The sequence below is a fragment of the Dendrobium catenatum genome, unplaced genomic scaffold (genome assembly GCF_001605985.2).
Source record: "Dendrobium catenatum unplaced genomic scaffold, ASM160598v2 fragScaff_scaffold_537, whole genome shotgun sequence".
Lineage (NCBI taxonomy): Eukaryota > Viridiplantae > Streptophyta > Magnoliopsida > Asparagales > Orchidaceae > Dendrobium > Dendrobium catenatum.
Genome location: NW_021318999.1, coordinates 279,582 through 302,872, shown reverse-complemented (window position 1 = coordinate 302,872; position 23,291 = coordinate 279,582). Strand labels below are relative to the sequence as shown.

The 23,291-nt window shown below is 35.3% G+C and overlaps 1 protein-coding gene across 1 annotated transcript; it reads right to left on the bottom strand.

Annotated features, from left to right (window-relative positions):
* Positions 1-268: 268 nt before the first annotated feature.
* Positions 269-19,289, bottom strand: LOC110109421 (WD repeat-containing protein 20-like). Its single transcript, XM_020840487.2, has 11 exons — positions 18,801-19,289; positions 18,414-18,725; positions 18,214-18,322; positions 17,995-18,088; positions 17,004-17,091; positions 16,836-16,919; positions 13,122-13,218; positions 12,944-13,031; positions 1,678-1,783; positions 1,505-1,609; positions 269-1,004 (listed from the first exon to the last, which is right to left on the bottom strand). Exons 1-11 carry the CDS (start codon positions 18,945-18,947, stop codon positions 570-572), a joined length of 1,665 nt encoding a protein of 554 aa, XP_020696146.1. The 5' UTR covers positions 18,948-19,289; the 3' UTR covers positions 269-569.
* Between the last annotated feature and the right edge of the window lie 4,002 nt (positions 19,290-23,291).

Here is a 23,291-nt window from a genome sequence, read left to right as displayed (position 1 = left end):
TGAAAAAAAAAATGAAAATCTGCCTTAAATCAATCTAATGCGGAGATCAAGATTGGTTTATAGCCTCAACATTATTGCATAACAGCCAAATAAACTTTCCACTGTTAACAATGCAAAAAAAATTTACATCATAACGTTCTGACACAATTAGTATCCTGATTGTCCTTAAATTTACATTAACATTAATAATATCCATACTATAAAAATTCATATTAATCTGTAATTAAACTCTTCTTAATTCAAATTCCATCAAGATAACCTAACATAATTTCCTCCCAACAGCAAAAATGTACACAACAAATATCAAAACAAGCGTCCATTTTGGCTTCTAATCATATCATAAAGCACTAAAAATGCTCGGCTCCTATACATTTCAGCGAGAAGACGTATAAAATGATTGTATCTATACAGAAGCATATGGCTTATTCTCTATAGCCACACAAATGGCCACACTGACATAATCAAGAGAAGCCTTTCCAAAATAATAACAATAATAATAATAATAATAAAAGAGCTGCTCAGGCTGCTTTGCCTACAACATTCAACCAGAAAATCCAGCCAACAACTCTCTAATTCCTTATAAAATTCGATGCCGATAGCTTATAACTGGAACCATTTACCTTCACGGAAGGGGCTGCAACATGCCTATCTTTGGCAGTAGCCGTTGTGAAGCCACTATCAGAGTTTGCTTCGCTTACATCGCCATCCCCAGGCCTCGCCCAGATTTTGATGTGGCCTTCACGGCAAATAGTAACAACTGATTCTCTGGTAAATATTAGACCAGACAAAGGCTCCACATGTACACGGTGGGCGGAGAGAGGGGAGAGCTTCGGCACATCCCGCATGCTCGGCGGTGGCTGAAGGGTGCCTATAGAAGGTGCGGAATCCCAGTGAGCAGAAGAATGGCTTCCACTGCTAAGGGTGGGCGAGCCGCCAAGAGGATTATATCGTTGTGGCACAACGATTTCGTCCATTTCGAGGTCCCATAGAAGTAGACGAGTATCCTAAAAATGAAATAAAGCCTTATGCACACTTATAACAACAACAACAACATCAAGCCTTTATCCCACTACGTGGGGTGTCGGCTACATGAATAATTTTTCTCCACCGTGTCCTATTAAAAATCAAATTCTCGTTTAAATCTAATAGAGAGATCATTTCTAATATTTTCTAACCAAGTCTTTTTAGGTCTGCCTCTACCTTTCTTAATATAAGTCAAATCTAATACATCTACTTTCCTAACCGGGTCCTCGGAAGGCCGCTGTTTTATGCACACTTGAACAACAAATTTAAATATCTTCTTATTATTTTGCAATATACCACACAATATGCTTAAAGATGGATATATTTTGAAAAAAATTATAATATGTCAATAATGCACTCATTTTAAAGAAATTTAAATGATTGAAAGACATATCTTTAGTGGTAAAGTCAAAGCATGCATAGTTAATACAATTCATATTTGTTAGTTTAATTAAAATAACTTAATTAATTATTCAAATACCTGACCAACAGATCCAAAACGGTACATAGCATTTTCTGCTGTTCCATCAGAATTCCCATCAGAATTTGGAGCCGACCAATAAGAATCAAAAGCAACACCGCTCACCTGTTAGATCGGCTTACTAGTGAGGACTATAGAAGATGACAACTAATAAAATTTGAGGTAAGATTTACCCATGAATTATGTCCCTCCCCACAAGCAACTATTTTTCGAGCATCCATGCTCCAGACTTGTACGAGATCATCTTCACCACCAATTAATATGTATTTCCCATCAGGGCTAGAAACAACATGCAGCCAAAATATAGAGAAGATTAGATTCCTGGAAATTCTCCATTGAACCAAAATTAGAACACCAGAAATTTGAAAATGGTAGATACTCACTTAAGGAAAAGCAAACAAAGAAATGAAAAAAAAATGGCAACAAAAAAGGGAAGTTCAGAGAAAACATTAGAGGAACAATGTTTCAGAGCACAAAATACAATGGGATGTCGAGTGGTGCTTTTGTTAACTAAAGCTTCGTTTCGGACCATTTTCTTATTATTTTTTAAGCAACTTCCAGTACAAAAATTTTAATTTTTGTACTAAAAAACTATTTTAAGAAGTAATAAAAAAAGTCGTTCCAAACGAAGCCTAAGGCTTGGTTTGGGACCGCTTTCTAACAGCTTTTTGAAGCAGCTTCTAACACAAAATCCTAATAGTTTAAGAAATTTTTGTATTAAAAAACTGTTTTAAAAAGTTGTCTCAAACAAGGCCTAAGACTCCATCATTACTTGTATTATCTACATAAGTATAGTATACAAATTTCAAAACTATATTACATAAGAATTTCCAACAAACATAATAACATATCCTATATTAATAACGAAACATGATACTTCAAGAAATGAGTTTCAAAAAAATTCAATTGAAATTGAGAAAGAATAATGTAGTATGTAGCTGATTTGAATATCATATCTAGAACTCAACCATCAAATTCTAGATATTACAACTATTTAAAGAAATGATTTAATAATAAAATCTGTGTCGAATTTACCGTGCCATTTCTCAAAATGAAAATTCTATGAGAAGTTCCACGTGTCCTGAGATCTTGATTGGCCTTATCAGTGAATTTAATCTAGTGAATATTCCTAAATTTACTTTACAAATAAAAAAGAAAGAAAATTTTGCCAAGTGAATCGTTTATTTCTTTCTCCTTGCAGTGAGGAATCTTTTCCAAATTGCATTCAAACGATGCTCAATAGTTATTGATCTATTATCTTAAATTTTAATGATACACCTTCATTTAAATCTCTCTATTTTTGCTTTGAGAATGGGTAGTTTCTTAAGGAGGGCTTTAGGAAGATAATTATCGATTGGTTGAATGGTTTACATGTTGAAGGAGATGATGTTAAATATCGTCTTAAAAAAAGAAGTCCTTGCTTAATCCGAAAGATTAAAATAAATGAATTTCTGTAAATTTGATTCTACTGAGGTTAAAGCTGAGAATTGTATTTGCAGCACTCAAGATATTAAAAAATATGAGCAAGGTAAGAAGTGGCTTTTCAATGAAATGAAATAAGAGATACATCAGTATCAAAAGGTTAAAGTTAATTGGTACCTAAAAAGTGATAATATTTAAAATGGGATGAGGATCAATCTTATTCATAATATAAAGATAACAATCAAATTCTCTCTACCATTGGAATATTTATAAGGCCTTCCAATATCCTTCAAATGGTTCTTTAACAATAATACGCTGTAAATTTATGCTTTGGACTTCAACACGCTTTATACCTTTTCAAACTTATTTCTTCTTCTCTCAGTTCTCTTGATTTTCCTTTCTTATTGAAGAAATAAACGCTCTCCAACCCTAATTGACTGTTCTATTAAATTCGTCAAGTCATTTTTTTAGATCGTATGTTCATGTTCAATGATATTTTCCTGGGTAATGCTTCATTCTGTAGACCTAGCTCGGCTTTCATTCGTCTTGTATCTAAGAAACACAATTGTGGAATTGTTAAAGATTTCAAGCTCACAAGTATTTTAAATGTTGCATTCAAAAGCTTTCCTAGACAATAGATTAAATCCTTTTATATCTAAGTTGATTGATATTACTGAGGTTCCTTTGTTGCCGAGCGATGTATTCTTGATGATATTTTTTGCATCCCATAAAACTATCCACAACACCCATGATAAGAAATTGAATAAATTCATCTTCATGGTGAACTTCAAAAGTAGTTTGAAAGCTGCAATTGGAGATTTATATTTGGTTCTAATGGGCAGATTTTCACCCTCTTTATTTCTTGGATCAAAGATAGCATCAGCAATAAAAGCTCTCAAGTCATTGTTGATGAAGTGGGTAAACAGCTATGTTGCATCGATATGGATACGGCGATACGGATACGACACGATACTGATACGGGACACGCCAATTCTTAAAAATATAGGATACGGATACGGCATTATAATATATAAATAATACATAAAAATTAATAAAGTAATCAAAGTGTAATATTTGAAATGACAAAAAAAATTGAAATAAAAGTAAGCATTAAATATTGAAATGTCTAGTACAATAACAAAAACAAGAAGATAAATTGCCAAGCACATGAAATTTCAACTATTCAATAGACGGGTTCAACTATTCAATAGACGGAATGATAGGATTAGCTTCTTCAGTGGTTTGTCTTTGAGTTTCTATATCATCTTCAATAAATATCATAGCTTCTAATTCAGGCTCATCAAGTGAAATATTAGCAATTTCTAATATTCCCATATCCTCAAGAGATTCAAATCCATCTCCAGCAACATCCCACATCCTGTTGTCTCCTTCCATATAAGTTGGAGTTTTCCTTGAGAGAAGTCGAAGGTTTGTATGCACGTAAACTAAATCTTCAGCCCGTTATGGAGTAATTTTATTTCTCTTCATTGATTGGATGAATGAGTATGTGCTCCAATTTCTTTCACAACAGGATGAGGATGAAACTTGGCCAAGCACTGAAACGCTCCATGTCATAATCCACCACATATTTCGGATCAATAGTCCCACCATATCACGCAATTGACTCTTTTATTCACCAAAGTCCTTTAAAATAACCAAAAAATTTAGCAAGCTCAATATTGAACTTATTTCTCTCCTGCCTCAAATTTGCGAAAATAACGCTTCAAACATGTTCTTTCCTCATGATTTGAATTTTCTAAACTTTCTTATGGAAGACAACTCTTGAGATGACCTCTGAAGCCGCATTCTTTAGTGAAATATCTTCAAAAATATAAAATGAAATAATGAAAAAAATCGTCGAAATACCCAAAACAACAAATTTGTGAATTCATATTAATGAAAAAAATTTGAAATTTACCTTGGATTATGAAGTGAGCTAAGCAATGTAAAAGGTGTGTTATCATTTGCTCCACCTACTTCTAGAATGAGGGTATAAACAACCATCCCAAAAGCTTGAGTCTTCATGAACAGTGCCTCTCTCATTGTCTATAATAATTTCTTTTAACTTTGGCTAGCATGAATCCCACATCTCATAAAGAGATGTAAGCAAAAGACTTATGCTATCAGCTACCTCTCAAACACATGTAGCTCAATATATGGGGTCTGTTCATGTGATCTCGTTCATGATGTACTACATCTCTATTCGATCCCATCACTCCCCACCCATACAATCATACTTAAAGATCCATAGCTTGAAGAGCATTTTTTATTTTTTTGAATCTTCTCAACATCACTATTACTGAGGCAAACCGAGTTTCAGCAACTGCAAGCATCTTTAAATTAGAGAAATCATTGAACATAGAGAGTCTCATGGAGTGATTCATAATAAAATTTCTAATTACAATTGCATCTCCAGCAATCATTGTGATCCAATGACATTCATTATAGGTGATTTCATTTGCCTCGGTATTCTTAGCTGCACAAATGTTCTTCAAAGCAAGATTAAGCGTATGCACAACACATGATGTCCAGAAAATATGAGGATATGCTTGCTCTACAAGTAGACCTGCAGCTCTACAAACAGGTGCATTATCAGTAATGAACTGAATGATGTTTGAAGGCCCCACCATCATGATATCTTCTTTGATTAAATTAGAAATGAAGAACTTATCCTTGTACTGTCCTTCACAGTTTACAGCTTTGATAAACATAGGATAGCTCTCTGTTACAGCCATGAAGTTGATAAGTGATCTTCTTTGTGGATCTGTCCACCCATCACAAACCAAAGTAACTCCTTTTTCCTTCCAAACTCCTCTAGTAGGCTCGAGCAACTTCTCAATATTGTCCCTCTCTCTTTGCAACAACTTCGTTCTAATGATATTATATTATGGTGGCACGTATCCTGCAAGATTGTTATTGCATGCATATGTAAAGGCATTCTTGTAATGTGGATTCCTTGCTAGGTTAAAAGGAAGTCCAACTAAGTAAAATATTCTAGCTATTTCCATGTCTAGTTGTTCTCTCATTTGTAAATTAAATGCTTTCTCCAAAGCACTATCTACAACATGTTTTTTTTTTTTTTATTCAAATCCCTCCATTCGAAAAGGCACTTTGTTTACAGTACTGTCATCACATCTAATTGAAGAAGATGATGAAGGATATGAAGTATGAGTGCTTAGAAGTGGAATATATTTTGGAAGCTCTTTTTTACTCCTTTGCTCAACTTCACTGATTTTTCTTTGTAATTCAGCCATTTGTGATGAGCTTATCTTCGGGCAAACTTTGATTCCATGACCACTAATCTTCAACAAATGAGCTTTCACTCTATAATATGATCATTTGTATGTTGCATTACAAAAATTGCATTTGAATGCAATATTGCCTCTCCCTTCTGATGTTTTACCTATTTTTGTAACATAACCCCATAGAAGTTTGTTATCTTCAATATTGATTTCTGATGGACGATCATCAGAACTAATTCCTACTCCACTAGAGCTCATTATCCTACAAAGGATCTATACAAATTAAAACATATGAATTTGAAACATGAAAAAATTTAAGTGAAAGTGTAGATATGTTGCGAATCTGCCGGGGGTCCAAGGGGGCGCTGCCCCCTGGCAGGTTGGTCGCAGGGTCAAGGGTGCGGGGATTTTAGGGGGCAGCGCCCCCGAAACAAAAATATTTTCTAAGAGTAATTTTGAAGTGTTGTTTATTTTTAAAGTTATTTTTATGGAAAGATACCGAGCGATACCAAGCATGTTTTAGCTTCTCGGTGCCGATTGGTACCATTCGGTACCCCTCTATACCGAGCAATACCGAGCGGTACCGAGTTACAATACCGAGCGATACGAAGTTCCAATACCGAGCTGTACCAAGTTCCAATACCGAGCAATACTGAGTTCCAATACCGCTCGGTACCGAGTAGCACCGAGCAATACCGAGTTCCAATACCGAGTAGTATCCCGTTCTCAGCACCCGAGGCCGTGAGATTTCCACTGAATCTGACGAGCCCATTCCTGAGGAGGTACAACCTATTTTAGGACAATATGCTGATGTCTTTCCCGATGATCTCAGTAATAAGATACGAGGGCCTAGAATCATGGGAACGACTCGGGTGCTGAGAACGGGACTCCTCTAGATCAAGCACTAAGCTGTAGGCATTCTCCAGTGTAGTGACGTTCCGGGCAAACAACTCATTGCGTAGATCCTCACGCAACCCGGTTCGAAACATAGATAAGATTTGCGCGGGGGTGGTAGAGGTCTCCCCTTTGCATCTAATCAAGAAGTCATCAAACGAGGCGATGTACTCCTTCACTGGTTTGTTGCCTTGGGTCAACCTATTCCACCTGTCCAATAGGCGGGGGAAGTACGACGAGGGCAAGTACTTCTGTTTGAGTTCCCGCTTCATGGACAACCAGTCTACAATAGGGTACTCATTCCTATCCTCCCTAAGACTCTCTAAATTTGCCCAAAACTGACTCGCCCTACCCGTAAGCTTCATGACAGCAAAACTAACCTTCCTGGCCTCAGAAATATCATACCACTTAAAGAAGCTGTCCATACCTTTGATCCAGTCCAAGAAGAGCTGGAGATCGAGAGTGCCATCAAAGGTAGGAGCATCAACCTTAATGTTTTTCATAAGTGGTGCATCAAGATCATGGCTGTGGTAGGTAGTACGATGATTGTCACGGTGATGCCTCTCATCCAAATCAGGATCATGACGTGGATCATGTCCATGGTAGGGAGCTTGATGATTGGCCCGATGTGGCCTCTCATCCGGGTAGGTTTCATCCCCATACATAGAAGGTGATCTAGATGGGGTGTAGGGAGTAGGGTGGTCTCTAGCTCGCTCAAGTGTATCGAATCTCTCGGTGGTATTCCTACGAAGCTCAGCTAGATCCGCCTGGTTTTCCTTGAGTTGCTGGCTAATATTGTTCATTTGACCTACCAACAAGTCTAAGGTTCTTCCTAGTTGTTCCGGGTCCATTTAGAAGTTACTACGGGACTCCTAACAAGACTAAGATGTAAAGGACAGCAAAACAAAATGAAAACACGCACAAAATGATGCCAAATGCAAGTGGAAAAATAGAGGATAGCAAACTACCAATTGCCCAAATGCTAAATTGCAAAGATGCAATGCAAAGTAAAACTACCAGGAATCCTAAAACATGCAAGAGCATGCCATGCTCTGATACCAGATGATGCAGGACTACTTAGAAGCGATGTTTATGTTTCACTTAGGCTTTGCACAACTCGTTGATTAGAATAAGTTCGGATTTAAATTTACTAGCAATTATTCACGGCGAGTCAAACACTGAGGGAGTTGATCTTGCATAGGCTAAATCACATGCGCCAAATTTTGAACATTCAAGATAACTAAGAAAATAAAGCATTACAAAATAGTAGTTTCAAGTTAATCCCTAATCTAACAATGAGATGTAGGATGCATAGAAGGTTACACTCAATTCCTACAAATGACTAGGTTTGGCAAAAGCAAGTGAAAGAGCTTTCATGATTACAATCAACCGATTGAGAATTTAGAGTTAGAAGAAATTGAGTACAAGTAGAAAGGAGAGAACCTTTGCTTAAGGGGACGTAGAGATCCGTCACTCGTTGTCTTCAATGTCTCCGTCCATGACTCCCTTCGATGCAAATAAGATACGTCTCTTGAATAGTCACGAGGTGAAATAGATCTTTCTTGTTAATGGATTGGGGATCTTCTTCCAAGAATTGGTCTCAAAATCTGAAATTTTGGTCGGACTTTACTTCCAAAAATCTGAGGGAATTCTCAGATTTTGGATGTGAAGAAAAAGGGCTGGAGGAAAGGACTTCAAGGCAGCCCAAGACTTAGCCTCATGAGATCAGGTGGAGATGGGGGATGAGAGGTGACGGGTCTGAGAGGGGGACGGATGTTGGGCGGCAAACAGAGAAGGGATTAGGGAAGAATTGATTTCTTTCTTAAAATGTTGGTCCACTTAGGAAACCAATCAACCCAAGCAGGAGGAATAAGAAATTCGGTCAAGAGAGATTTACGGTTGATTTCAAATTATTTCCTGATTAGATTAGGAAATAATTCAAAAGCTTAATGGGATAGGAAAGGGGGCAGGCGGCATGCATGTGGGAGGGAGCAATTAGGGGAATTAATTAGAGCTTCCTAAATTAAGCTCTAAGATTAGGAAAGTTTAAAATTAAATCCAATTGAATGAAGATACTCAAAGGGATCTCATTCAAATACTTTCCTAAAATAGAATTAGTATATTAGGAAGTATTTTGAAATTCAAATACTTTGAATTCAAATTCAATTGTATTCCAAAATATACCAAAAACGAAATAGGAAACAAATCAAAGGGGGAATGAAGGGTAATGGTCGGCGGCAAGGAGCTGTGGCCGACGGCTTATGGGGTTATGGTAGGCAGCAAGGTGGGAGTTTCTCAGGTAAAGGGAGACCGTGAGGTTTGGGAGAGGGGAAGGGTCGGGGAGATGGCCGGCGGTGAGAAGTGGAGGGTGGGGAAGTTCGACGATGAGGTGATGATAAGATAAAGAAGGTAAAACCACGAACCCGGCTGTCTCCAAGGTTGGTGGGTGATGCGCCAATCTCCCTCTCCAAGGGATCTCTCCAAAGCTCTCTAAGAACTCTCAAAAGCTCTCATAAAACACAAGTGCAGGAAGAAATCTCGATAATCATTCCTTACCTCAAAATAATACAAAGGGGGCTTTAAATAGCCTCATACAAAAGACTCCAAATAAAATGACACAAATGCCCTTAGGCTTACACATGACAACTCCCATAAAAAGGGGTACAACGGGAAATAATAAAACACACATAAGCAAATAATAAAATGCATGAAAATAAAATACATCGACTCAAAAATATAAAGACTAGATCGTGGCCGTAGATCGGCGGCCACGTCGCTGGTAAACTTTCCATAATGATCTGATGTCCCCATCAAGTGCTCTTATAACAAGGACCATAACCCAATCTTAAGTATTCAATATGCTGATGACACTCTAATCTTATGTGGGGCAGCTACTTCTCAAGCTCTCACTCTCGAAAATATTCTCCTTTTGTTTGAGAATGTTTCTAGATTTAAGATTAACTTACAAAAAATATTCACTGTTTTACATGAGGCGCTAGTAGAGACAAAAGCTGTTTTCTTAATTATGGAAGTGGCTAGTTTAATGGGTTGTTTACTTAACAAGGTTCCTGTCAAGTACCTTGGCGTAACTCAGGGACTAAAAGACTTCAAAATTTCCTGTGGAATCCTATTCATGAAAACTTTTGATCTAAACTTTCACTTAGAAGGGTAACTTTCTTTCTAAGGTTGCTCGTTCACTTTTATCAAACCTGTGCCAACCTGCATCCCCTTCAATTATTTTTGTCATCTTTTGGAAGGCAAAAAATGATGAAAATGCTTGAAGTTAACAAGTTAGAAGTATAGCTATTGAACTTGGGAACTTGAAGAAATAGAAATGTATTTAAAGATCCTAGTCTAATGAAGTGGATTTGGATGTCTTTTCTTATCAAAAGTCTGTCATTTGCTGGCAAAATTAGGAAATAATATTTTTGGAATCAAACACCTAAATTTCTGTTTTAAGAAGCATTTAAGTTGTCAAACTTTATTGAAGGTGTTAAACGAGTGATTCAGCCTTTCGTTATCAATAATAAATGAAGCATTACCAATGCGAAATATATTGATTTCTAGAGAAATATATGGACGGATGAAGCTAAAAAAAAAAATGGACGGATGAAGCTAAAAAAAAAATATGGACGGATGAAGCTCATCTTGTTACAACATTTTATAGCCTCTTTGTTTATTCTAGAAGCGATACACTTTCTACCAGTTCTCACTAGCTTGAAGGTCACCGTTCATTTGTTTATTGGAAAGTTTACAGTCAGCCGATTTTTCTTCCCTTCTTCCATTCATCAATATAATTTCTTTCAATTCAACTTATGATATCCAAGTAGCAATGAATATTCTCAATTAAGTCCTTATAATCCGTCCTTTATTTTGGATGGATGAATAAATCATTTTTTTGTTGGATTTGGAATCCTTTTGTTCCACAAAAAATTTCTTTTCTTGCTTGCATTTTATCTTCAAAGGAAAATGTTAGCAAACTCTTCTTCATAATCTGTGGGGTCTTCGCAATATAATTAATAGCTGTACATGTAAAGCTTAACCCTAAGATGATTTTTGCATTTCGTTCAGTTGTTGGATTATTAGCAAGATTTAGTGAAGACTTCATAAGTTGTTCAATATTCAAAAGGGAGTCAGAAACGTCAAAGAATTATTTCCTACTCCAATGGACACATGTATTAAGAACTTCATTGATTGCTCGGACATTTTCTTTTTAGCATCAATTTGAATTAATTGAAGTGAACAAAATGCTTAATGTTTCTCTAATAAGACTAAGGATGATAGGTTCTTTGATTTGATATCACCTTTCTTGCATTTTTTTAATTTTCAATGGTTCCAGCAAGAAGGCTTCTATCGTCAAAGTGCAGCTATCCGTTTTCCAGCTACCAAAGAAACTTTATAATTTATTTTGTTTATTTCTATGGGAATTAGCTGTCTTATATTTTTGTGATTCTCCACCATTGCAACTATTTTTAATCTGTATTATTTTCTTTATTTTGATTAAGAGAAATTTTCCCAAACTTCATTGAAAAATCAGCATTCTTTTATTCAAATATTCTCTCTCTCCCTCTAGCAAAAATTCTTCTTCAAACCTTCCTCTGCTTCTGCTTATTCATCATCCTCTCCTCCTTGAATACAATAAAAGCATTTGTAGACTTTCTTATACTATAACTTAATGAGGATAAAGCTACTCTTCTGTTACTCCTCCCATTAGAACTAAAATTTTCAAAGTTCCTCCTTGCACCTCCCAAACTCATCTCTAAGGAAGTCTTAATTAATTAAATGATCCTCCCCAGCATCCACAATTTTACTAATTATCCATTTACAACTTTCATCAATACAACATAAACTAATTGTTCTTTTCAAAGTTTGATTGGACTTAACAAACACTAGATCATTAAAACACTTTTTTCCAACATATTTCTCATCTTTGCATGAATGTTAAAAAAAACATAAATCATAATAAAAGAGTAAGGTGCATCCAATGTATGGAGCTATTGCCAATAAAAGGTTTGTTGAGGGATTAATGTACATAGCCTTACTGCTTCATTCATAGAAGGGTGGTTTCCTAGCTTGAACCTGGGACTTCTTGATTACATTACAGAAAATATAACCACTATTTTATTTTTAGTTATTGTGTAAAACAATGCCTAAAATATCGACTCGTATACGAATGCAGTGTTTTCACTAATATTTTGAACAAATTGATAGGTCTATCTCATTACAGTATGCAATCAACTCAACCCATTGAATTCAAATCAGCACATGCGAAGTTTAGGATCACTACCATAATGAGAATTGCTAAGTACTACTCACTATTATCTCCTCATGTTGTTGTCACCGATAACCATTTCACAGCCTATAACTTCACAATGTTTCTGTTGATGTGAATCTTGCTATTTTCACCAACCAATTTTCACTATTTCCTGTGATTTTGCACGCTAATCCCATTTCTTTGCTAGTCCTGTTGGCTTCTTTCTCACCTCTACTGTGTTGCCTTTGCCTTTCCTGCTAAGCAACTATTGTCATCTTTTCCTTTCCTCCTAAGGCTTTAAGTTCTTACTTTTTAAGCCTAAATTTGAGGATAAAGGTCCTAACTTGGTCAATTATGTCCTAGGTGTATTTAGGCAAGCAAGATTAACCCTAATTTTGGGGTAAATACAAAACAATTGCACTTAAAAATGGTAAAGTATTAGACCCAACCTCATATACAGCTTTCTCATCGAATGAAGTAGCATATATGGTTTATAAAACATCTGATAAGATAAGATGCAAATTCTTGTTCCGCAAATGATCCAAATAAACATGATCATATGATATCAAAATCCTTGAATGTCATTGAAATATATTTAACAAGAGAAAGAATATGGAATGCTATTACCTCCAGGCACAGCAAAGCAACGCACCATAATAACTTTTTCCACCACAAAATAATCTCTCTTTGTAGTAGTCAAATACTCTTAAATAACCTAAAAGAATAAGATGAAAATGAAAGTGGTAGATATTGAAAAAAAATGAAAAATAGAATAAGGGGAATTTGTATCAATTCAAATTCATACCATCTCTACCAACAGTCGCTAAATATGTGCCATCTATTGAGAATGACATACTATTAATTGAACCCTGGCAAATATGCCATCTGATAGTTGGATTGCTCTGTGATCAAGTTCAAGGAAATCAAGAACAAATGAGGAAATTTTTTAGATGAATAAATGAAAAGAGCACAAACATTTTCGACAAGCGACAAAACAACCCCCAAACCGCAAAAAAGAAAAATTAACGCAAAACATGCAGGCAAAAGATATGATTAGAGTGACATTTGAAGCAGAATTCATCAAATCCTTATAAATATAAAGGCCAGTTTGGTTGCAATTTGGATTTAGTAAGTCCAAATTTATTAAATCCTATGAGGGTTAAATCCCAAAAACTTGGTATAATATGCATTAAATCCAAGTAAACTATTTTAGCTACTTATCTCAGGATTTAAGGATTTATATGATTGAGATATCTTATTATATTTATATTACTTGTAACTAAATAGACAATTAAATCAAACCTAATCTAATTAAACATTGAATAATTTATTAGTGATTTATTAAACTAATTGAATAACAACTTATATTTATATAAATTAAATTAAATAATAATATTAATTAACTTAAGATAATAAATTTTTATTATATCATATTAATTATTAAGATTAATTTATTTGCTTGATTAAAACACACGCACATATGTATATTAATATTTTCTGAACACCATTGTCTAAAAATTGACATCCTTATTTTGTTTTTTCTCATTTCTATCAACGCAATTGATGGATGATTGTGAAGCTATAGCTAGGGGTGTAAGTGAACCAGGTTGGCTCGAACTCGACTCCCTAACAAGCTTGCAAGTCGAGCTTAAATTTGAGCTCATATACTATACTAGCTCGAGCTCGAGTATGGCCTGGTTCGACTAGTCAACTTGATTAATATTTATTGAAACGTCGACATTTATATTAGCTTAATTACTTGTTTCTTGTCCATTATTAAAATAAAAATTCGAGCTCCAAAACAAATTAAGCTCGAGCTTTCTTATTGAGCTTGATCATTCAAGTCGATCTCAAGCCTCATATTTTTCACTCGAGAAGAACTCAAGCTCATCAAATGAGCAAGTTCAAATTAAGTATAAATTAAATGAGCTTGGCTCGATTAAACAAGAACTTAACTCAACTCATTTTGCTTGCACTCCTAGTTACAGCCTATTCAGATTTTGCTCAATTACATCATGCCATGACATTATGTGTTTGTGTGTGTATAAATATATTTTTTATTGAATTTTAATAATGTTAATTAATAAAAGTTTTCTTCAATTCTATATTTAGTAATTAATTAAATTACATTTAGCTTTGGTTAATATCATAATTAATCATTAGTTAGTAGTTCATAAATCAAATAAACATGATAAATTCATATATATATATATATGAAACCCTTGTCTTCCTCCACAAATTCCCAAATTGTGATTACAAAGAAGCTAGGAAGCTACGGCGGAAACTTGTTGGATAAAACATTAACAAAAGCAATTACATGTAAAGAAAAAGAGTTCGTGAGACTTGCAGTTTTATTAAATCCACCCAAGATTTACTAAATCCAATATTTAAGTCAAAACAAAGGAGAAATGGGATTTAAGATTCTGTAGGATTTAAAATGGTCGTTTCTACTATTTGGCATAAATCTTGCCTAGATCTTGCATAAAGCTTGCTACCAAATAGCCCCTAAATGTTTGATGAAATAAATCACAATATCAATGCATCTTTTACAACATAAGCTTGCTAAAAACTAATACTTTCATCTTATAGAGAAGAACCATTTTGTTTTATGCTCGAATGACAATAATTAATTATATTTTTTTCTAAATGTTTTTCAACACCAACAGATGGATCTCACTTTCCATCAAATTTCTTTATTTCTCTTGCTAGAAATTCCTGCTTATAACTCAATCAAATCTTAGGTAGTTCATCTTCATGAATGATGTAGGCAAGGGGGAGGGGTCAAAATAAGTTAAGTTGAAAATTTTATGAGCTTCTACTAAAGTCAGCTCATTAATTAGCTTCTACTAAAGTCAGCTCATTAATGAGCTTCTTCTTATTATTCAGCTCATAAAGTGTCATTATTTGATTCATTCCCCATTGCTTTTGGCTCTTCGGTTTTCCCATTTTGGTTCTTCTCCCCTTGGCTGCCTATTCCTTTCCCCTTCCCTGTGTACCTTCGGTTTATCCTGCCTTGGCTGCTTTACCCAGTTCCCTGTGGTGGTTGTTCCGTTCCCCCTGGCTGCTCCCTTCGGTTATCCCCTGGTTGCTTTCCCGTGGCTGCTTTACCTGGTTACTGTGTTAACTTTTTGGGTGCTGTTCTGGAAATTATTCTAGCCTTCTATATTCCATATTTTTATGGGATTAAATGAAGATAAAAGGACCCCTTGGCTGCCCCATTTTCTTCTATAAATTGGTGATGTTTTGTAATGTTAAAAAGGATGTTATGATGCAATTTTTGGAGCCAAAAGCCTGAGGTTTTTTTTTTTATCCTTGGAAAAGCTTGCGAGCTTGTTCCACTTCTCTTCGTCTTCATCTAGGAAAGTGATGGACCGGCTTTGGATGGACCGGTTCACCTGGTCCATCCGCCCAGACCCACGCGGGTCTACAGACGGAGAGGGGGCGGGCGTGCGTTCCCGAAGGAAGCAGGTGAGGCAGCCATGGGCCCATGGGCCCACCTTTTGATCCAACGGCTAAGGAGGGGGGGGGGGGCATCCTTTGGGGGGGGGGGGGGGGGGGTGGGGGGGGGGCATCCTTAGGGGAGATGGAGGGTGGATTGGGAGGGGTAATTTAGGGATGTGTTGGGATGTTGTGGTGGTATGAAAGGGGGATAAGGGTTCATTTTTTGGGGGATCTTGCAAAGAAAAGTCTCTTTCTAGTTTTCTCTTGTTTTTTAGGGTTTATTGTGGGAGATCTTGTCCTTCTCAAAGTGGACAACTTATCTTGTTTTATCTTTGGATTTCAATGCGAATGTTCTTGTCCTACATCTCATTTCTCTTGTGAATGTTTTATTTGCATTTGGTGGACAAATTCTTCTCTTGAGAGAATAATTAGGGCAAAGACAAATTGGTGAAATCTAGGGTGTATCAGAAAGCTTGCGAGCTTCTCCTCCCGTCGTCCCGGACTTCTTATCTCCTTTTCTCCGCAAGTTCGACTCCACCTGTATCTTTCTTCTCAAGCGATGTAAATGCAGTTTTAGGAGTTTATGTTTTAAAAGTTTGTAAGTGTCCTTTTATGTTATAAAATTGCTATTTTTTTGTTATTTCAAGAGTGTCTTAGTATCTTTTTTGTGACCTAGAAAGTGTGTTATTTTTTCTTGCAAAAATTGGGTATTTTCCTAATTTCTTGCTTGCATCAATGAACCACATAATCAACATCCCACCTATGACAATCCTTCTTTATTCCTCGTTCAACAAATATGTAATAATAATTTGATTGAAACCTTACAGAGTTCCTCATCATTAACCTCAAATCTAACAACCTAAGGCTTCCTTTCAAAATCTTTCTTCAAAATTATACTTCTTGAAGCAGGATTTGGCATTAATTGACAACTTAGACAAAATATTTTTGGAGACCTTCCATCACATTCCTTTCACATTAATGGAATGGAACAAGATGCACAAAAATTAATTTGATTTTAAAAACATTGAATGTGCCTATATGCAATTATTAACATAGAGAAAACACCCAACAAACTTACCCTACTGGACCGTGCATGAGCAACAGTAAATTGAGTTGGATCTTTGATAGCAGGAAAGGATGGGTCAACAGCCCCGTCCTTGCTCTAGATAGAGAGAAATGTGTAATTAGCTCACATTAAATTATTTTAAAAAAATCATAATAGATAGTTCTTCCAAATATGACCCACTTTCTCATAGACATAAAGGTTTCCATCAGCATGAGCAACAACAAAAATGCCATCGCCATCTGGTACCCAAGCAACGCAAGTGCATCGACTGCAGACAGTAAAATTTATCCACATGACAATTAGAAAAATAATGTGACGATCAATATTAATGCCATATTAACACAAGAAGTTGAGCAATAATAATACAAAACAAATGAATGCAAATATTTACTTTCCACCTCCCATTCATGTGAACACACACTACACACGGTATCACAGCTAGTAATGTTTTAAATAAAATATAGCGCAAGGGAGGACATTAAAACAATGCAAAATGTGAAAATTTTGCTTAAATTTTCATCCAAACTGCCATAATTTAGTGAAGCATGATGAAGACCTTTCACAACACCATGCAGTATTAGCCCAACATTAAATTTCAGGTACAATTCTCACTCAACAACAGAAGCAATTGTGTTGCACCTAAATCTATATCAATCAAGGAACTATAAAACTATAATTAGTTAAACATCAAATTTCACAATCTCTAGCTAATCCCTTGCACAGTAATAATGGCAATTCTGGAACCCGAATTTCCATTTAGTTTTATTTGGTAGAGTTAAGCTCTTCCCTGTCAAGCAATCCTATTAGAGTGAATAATTCAACTTCCAATCAAGTTGACAATCCAAACAAGGCAACTTGATTACTGCAAGCAAAGAGCTTTCTCAGTCAAAATTGCCCAATTCCCATACAGCATTGCATTGGAAAACATAACCTCAGAGGGGGAAAATTCCATTTGATACCTTTTACTGCAATTTCAGATGACAAGATTCACATATGAGCATGGCGGCAAATAAGAAAAATGTATTGATAATGCAAAGATGAAAATTTTCACACCAATTCAATAATCCAACGAGTAAATAAATCTCCAATTTTCTAACGTAAATATAAATATTTCAGTGTATCCTCAGCTATATATTACTTCATCTAGTGATTTAATGAAGGAAATGCATGCCTGCTATTGATTGTGCCATCTTTATTGTAATGTTGAGCTCCCACGAGCTTCTTACCAAGATCCTGTAGTTGTTGCCTTAACGACACTGTGTAGACTTGAATTGCATACAAACATTGTAAACATTTTAACAAAATTTCAGTTATTTAAAATGAATATAAATTTAAAATAAAAAATAAAAAATGGACAACCATATATTGAAAACATGGTATCTGAACTCACTGTCTCCAGACTGAAGCCCAATAAGCAAGTCATGCCCATCCTTCGCTTCAGAATCAAATGAATGGCACAGAGGGTTCGAGCTGCTAAAATGAATGGCCTTGATCGGATCCTGTAAAAAATTCATCAAGTGGAAGATGGTATCACAGAGATTCTAGCAAACAAAGTGCATAAATTAAATTGAGAAAAATATATATATAAACCTTGTCTGAAGAATTGAGATCACTGATGAATAACGTGTCACCAGCATTAAAGATTAAGTAAGCCCCTTTGCCATCATAATTGGAAGCTACAGGAGAACTGCTCGATCCTGCTCCGAAAGTCCCTCCGAACTTGCTAGTGCCAGATGCTACCTTGCTCCCACCGTTTGTGCCACCATAAGAGAATGTCTTGCTGCCATTAACACCAACAAAAAGCCGTGCCGCTGCCGATTTCACCACGCTGCTGGAGCTCGGTGTCGAAGGCGCGCTTGGCCCCTGGGAAGCTGACTTCTCCTTGAGATATGCGATGATCAACTATAAAAAACCATATTCGAAATCAGAACCTTCAAGATTACTAATAAGAGCACATAATCATAGCCCTAATCCCACCTGAGACACCGATTTTCCGTGAGAGTAATGAAGAAGGCCAGCAGGGTGAGTTTTCTCGTACTGAAGCTTGTATCTGCCCTCGGGAGACTTGAAGTAAGTCTTGAGCGCGGGAGACGGTGGGTTCATGGAGGACGACGGCGATGCCATGGTTATCAGAGAATTAGGTTTTCACAGGGATCGAAGTAGCGGCATGTGGGCTATCGAATTCTCTCTCATATCAGTTGCGATTTCTCTCGTTCCGGGGACGAAAAGGGAGATCACTTCCTTCTTCTTCTTCTTAGCTGCGCCGCCACGGCGGGACGATCTCGCCGGCTCGAAGAGGAAAGGGGAAACGGTGAGGCGAGTGGAAGCAAAATATTAATGAAATTGTTTGACCCCGGGAAACAATAAAAACCAGGCTTGACCACCGAAGGAAAAACCGAAAAATTTATTAGGTACAACGCAATGGAGAAATTTTAGGGAAGAATGTGAGAGCTGTGGATCCGATCGTCGATGGTTGCATCAATAAAATCGACTCATATATTTATAATTTATTATTTATTAATCCAATTTTTCAAATTAGATCATATTGATTTCTATCGGATTTCAATGAATTCTAAATTCATAAAAATAGATATATAGAAGCATTCCAAAAAGCTCCATATAAATGCTTTGCATTTAATTTACTTTAAATGAAACACCAACAAATAAAATAAAATAAAATAATAATCAATACTTTTATTTTTTTTCTATGCCAATAATAATAACCAACCAAACAATCCCTATGGATAAAATTTTGGAAAGTGAAATTTGATTTAAGTTGATTTTATTTTTTTCAAAATTTATAATGTAATATATTAATAATGACTTATTTTATGTATTTCATTTATTTCAAAGTTATTTTAAAAATTTTAACTTTCATTCTACCAAATTTTAGTTAAAATTTTTCTCAAACATTTTTTTTTTCACTTTTACTCAAATTTATTTAATGATAGCAAAATATAAGTGATAAATCTCCAAAAAATTTACTTATCAACAAGAATCTTAGTTAATATTTGAATTAGATATTTTTGAAGATATATTCAAGATCATGTGAATTCTAATTTTTAAAACTTATAATATAACTAAACTTTCCGATAAAACTAACTAAACTAAATAAAAGGCAAAACTAAAATTATTCAATTCTACCATCATTAAGGTACTCAAATGTTAAATAAATAGTTTATAACTAAATTACTCGAATAACCCTCTCAAAAAAGCTCTAAATAAAATTTTATTTTTATATGAGAGAACTTTTGAGCTAAGAGATCAAAAGAAGTATATTGCCTTGCCAATAATCGCCATCAACTGTTGCCATCCAATCATCATTGACCAACTACTTAGCATCTGACCCTATCATTTGACTTATGTTGTCCAACCGTAGACACCATACATTTGTCATATTATCATTTCTCGACTAACATTATGTAATTGTCATCGCCCTTTATTATTTCTTCGATAATATTTACAACGAAAATCATATAATTATTCTTAACCGTGTCATCTCATCTTCCTCAATAGTGAGGAATAGTGACTCTTGTATCTTAAACTATATAAAGGGTTATATCAACTAGATCAAACCTCACAATTTTTTCCCTTTTTTAGACTTTCATGTAAAAATTCTCAATATCCTTATAACTTTAAATTATGTTAGCGTTGACAGTAAACATATATTCTGTATCTATCATCGCAAAGTTTCTAATACATAATATTTTGACGCCTTTAGTAGGAACCATTCCCAACATAGTACAAATACTTTTTCAATGATTGACAATCAATCTCTCAATCATGGACATTACAATCTAAGCGATGACGGCAACCTATGCTTCACTTAGGAGGATCATATAGGAAGACCGGAAGAACTTCATGCTTAAGTTATCTAACTCTTAAAGGAAGTTGGACAATAAAGAGCACCATTATCACACTATGAAATTAATTATTTCTAACTCATTATAGTACCACGTCAATATTGTCACTTCCATTGTGCAATAGAGCATTCAATTGAAAAATATGTTTAGTTGATGGAAAAGACTGAGCATCTAAGATCAAGGACAACTAAGCTATTATTTATGCATGTCAAATATTTGGAATTACAGTGAGATGTTTTTCTTGAAGGTCTCCACCCAGATTTCTACTCCTTTGTTGATGTGAGAGACAATTCGTTCTTACCCTGATCTTATCCATTAAGTAAAAATAAAAATAACTGTTGATGAGACCATCCATGTCCATTGAAAGTAATTGGAACAATCATCAAACAACAGTAAGAAGTCATAATAAGAAATTGATCTGCCTCATACTTAACAAAATATTATGTTAGTGTTAAAAAAAGGTTATGGGGCAAGTAAACAGAACACTAATAATGGAAGAGTAGTTATAAACTAACAAAAATTGTAGTAAGAATTTCTCATTGTGAATTTCAAACAAAAAATAGTAGTTATAAACTAACAATTTTTGTTAGAATTTCTAACAAAAATAGAGGTTTTGTTTGGGACACCTTGCTTTCTAAAGCAGTTTTGTAATACAAAAATTTTGAGTTCACGAAAATTTTGTACTAAAAAGCTGTTTTAAGAAGCAGTAAAAAAGTCATCCCAAACGAAACATGAGTCTTGTTTGCCAAAAATGAATAATTTTAAACTTAACTTCTTTCAATGAAAATTACAGCTGGAAAATGATCTTGTGAGAACTTACATAGACTTGAATGCTATTATTTATTATTCAAGCTTCTTGGCAATGGAAGGATTACTGAGGGAAGCAAGCATGCACTTACGTATCATTCAGCCTGATAACCCCTTTAGGAGCCGACTCTTGTAGAAGAACAGAGATCACAATAGACTAATGAGAGCATAGATGTGCCTGCCAGTATCTGTGGCTTCCGTAATCCAGCTCCAGTGACTCTATTTGACTTTGTTTTGTTTCCAATTTTATGATCCCCCGGACAGTAGAAATGCTAGCTGTGCTAAGCAGGTAAGACCATTAGGTGAATAAAATGACTAAAAAACTGCACAATTAATCCTTATCGAAGCGCATACTAAATTGAATTTGTGGATATTTTAGAGCGTATATCATATAAGGCCATTGTACTTTAAATTTTCATGCTTTTGAGAACGCATGTTTTAAATTAAGAATTTGTTCTTGTTGAGCTGTTTCCTAGCCTTTTTTTACTTCAACTGCACCAATTAGAAACAGAAGGATAACATTAAATTATGCTTTGAAGCCGTCTAGGAAGGAAGCACAATTCATATTTCCATAGCTTCAACAACTAAGCAAGCTTAAACATATGCGAACTTTACAATTTGGCATCTTCTTCAGCATTTGTTAGAAGTTACAAGTTGGTGTGCTCAAACTCTTGCCTGGGTTCCACACCCCCCCAAGTCATGAGAAATCATTCCGTGTGGAGTCCGGATGGTAAAGAACCGTTTGGATGTGAGTGTGCACTGAGTATAACTTTGTACATAATTTGATTTTTTTTATACACAGTGTACACTCTCATCCGGACGGTTCTTTATCGTCCAGACTCCACACGGGAATAATTTCTCCCAAGCCATAGGACCATAGAGCCTTGGCATCTTCTTTAGCTAGATGATGAGAGTAATTAATTGGAGATGAAACTTACAGAGCAAAACTTGCTAAGAGGTAACTCCTAATCAGACCTAATCAAACTTTTTTAATGAGAAATTTTGAAAGATAGAATAAAAATTAAATATTAAGCACTAAGTGCATAGGGAAATCAAGCCCTTCAGAATAAAAATAAATAGTTGCGCAAACTAAAATTTCACTTGCAAATAAGAAAGGATCAAGGCAGTCATGGCAGTACAGGAATGATGGCCTGAAGGATAATGCTCATGATCGATGAAGAGAAACAGGACATGGAAAGATTGTTCATGTTGACTAAAAAGGTGAAAATACCAGCTTACCCAAAGCATATTGACGAGGAAGAAAAATAATAATGGCTATTAATGCTAGAATGAAAAAAAAATATATTTCTGAAGCACTTAATCTAGTAATTCACGAATGATCACTTACTTGGAAGGTCTCTGTATCATATTTTGAAGATATCCAGCAGCCTGATAAGCTCAATGGAAAACATCTTCCATTGTATATTTTACTTTGTTAGGTTAAGCACTACCAACATTTTGGCTGTTATATGAAAACAGCAATCAAACAGCCTTATCTTATCTCCCTAGTCCATTTTACTCTTCTTCATGATTTCTTCATTCCAAATCAACAACCTGATAGGAAATACTTGAGTTCTCAAGTAATCCTATCGGATTTACTTGAGTTTGCAAGCAACCCTAACAAGAAATTGGTAAAAACAGCGAGAAGACACAAGAACGATAATGAAAAAACCCAAAATAACTATAGATTTTATTAAATACTCAAAGCAAAGCAAACATAAGAAAATATACAATTGATCATCTATTCAAGAGGATCGTTCTCTCCCAATATCTAGACACCAAGTCTAGAGCCCAAGAC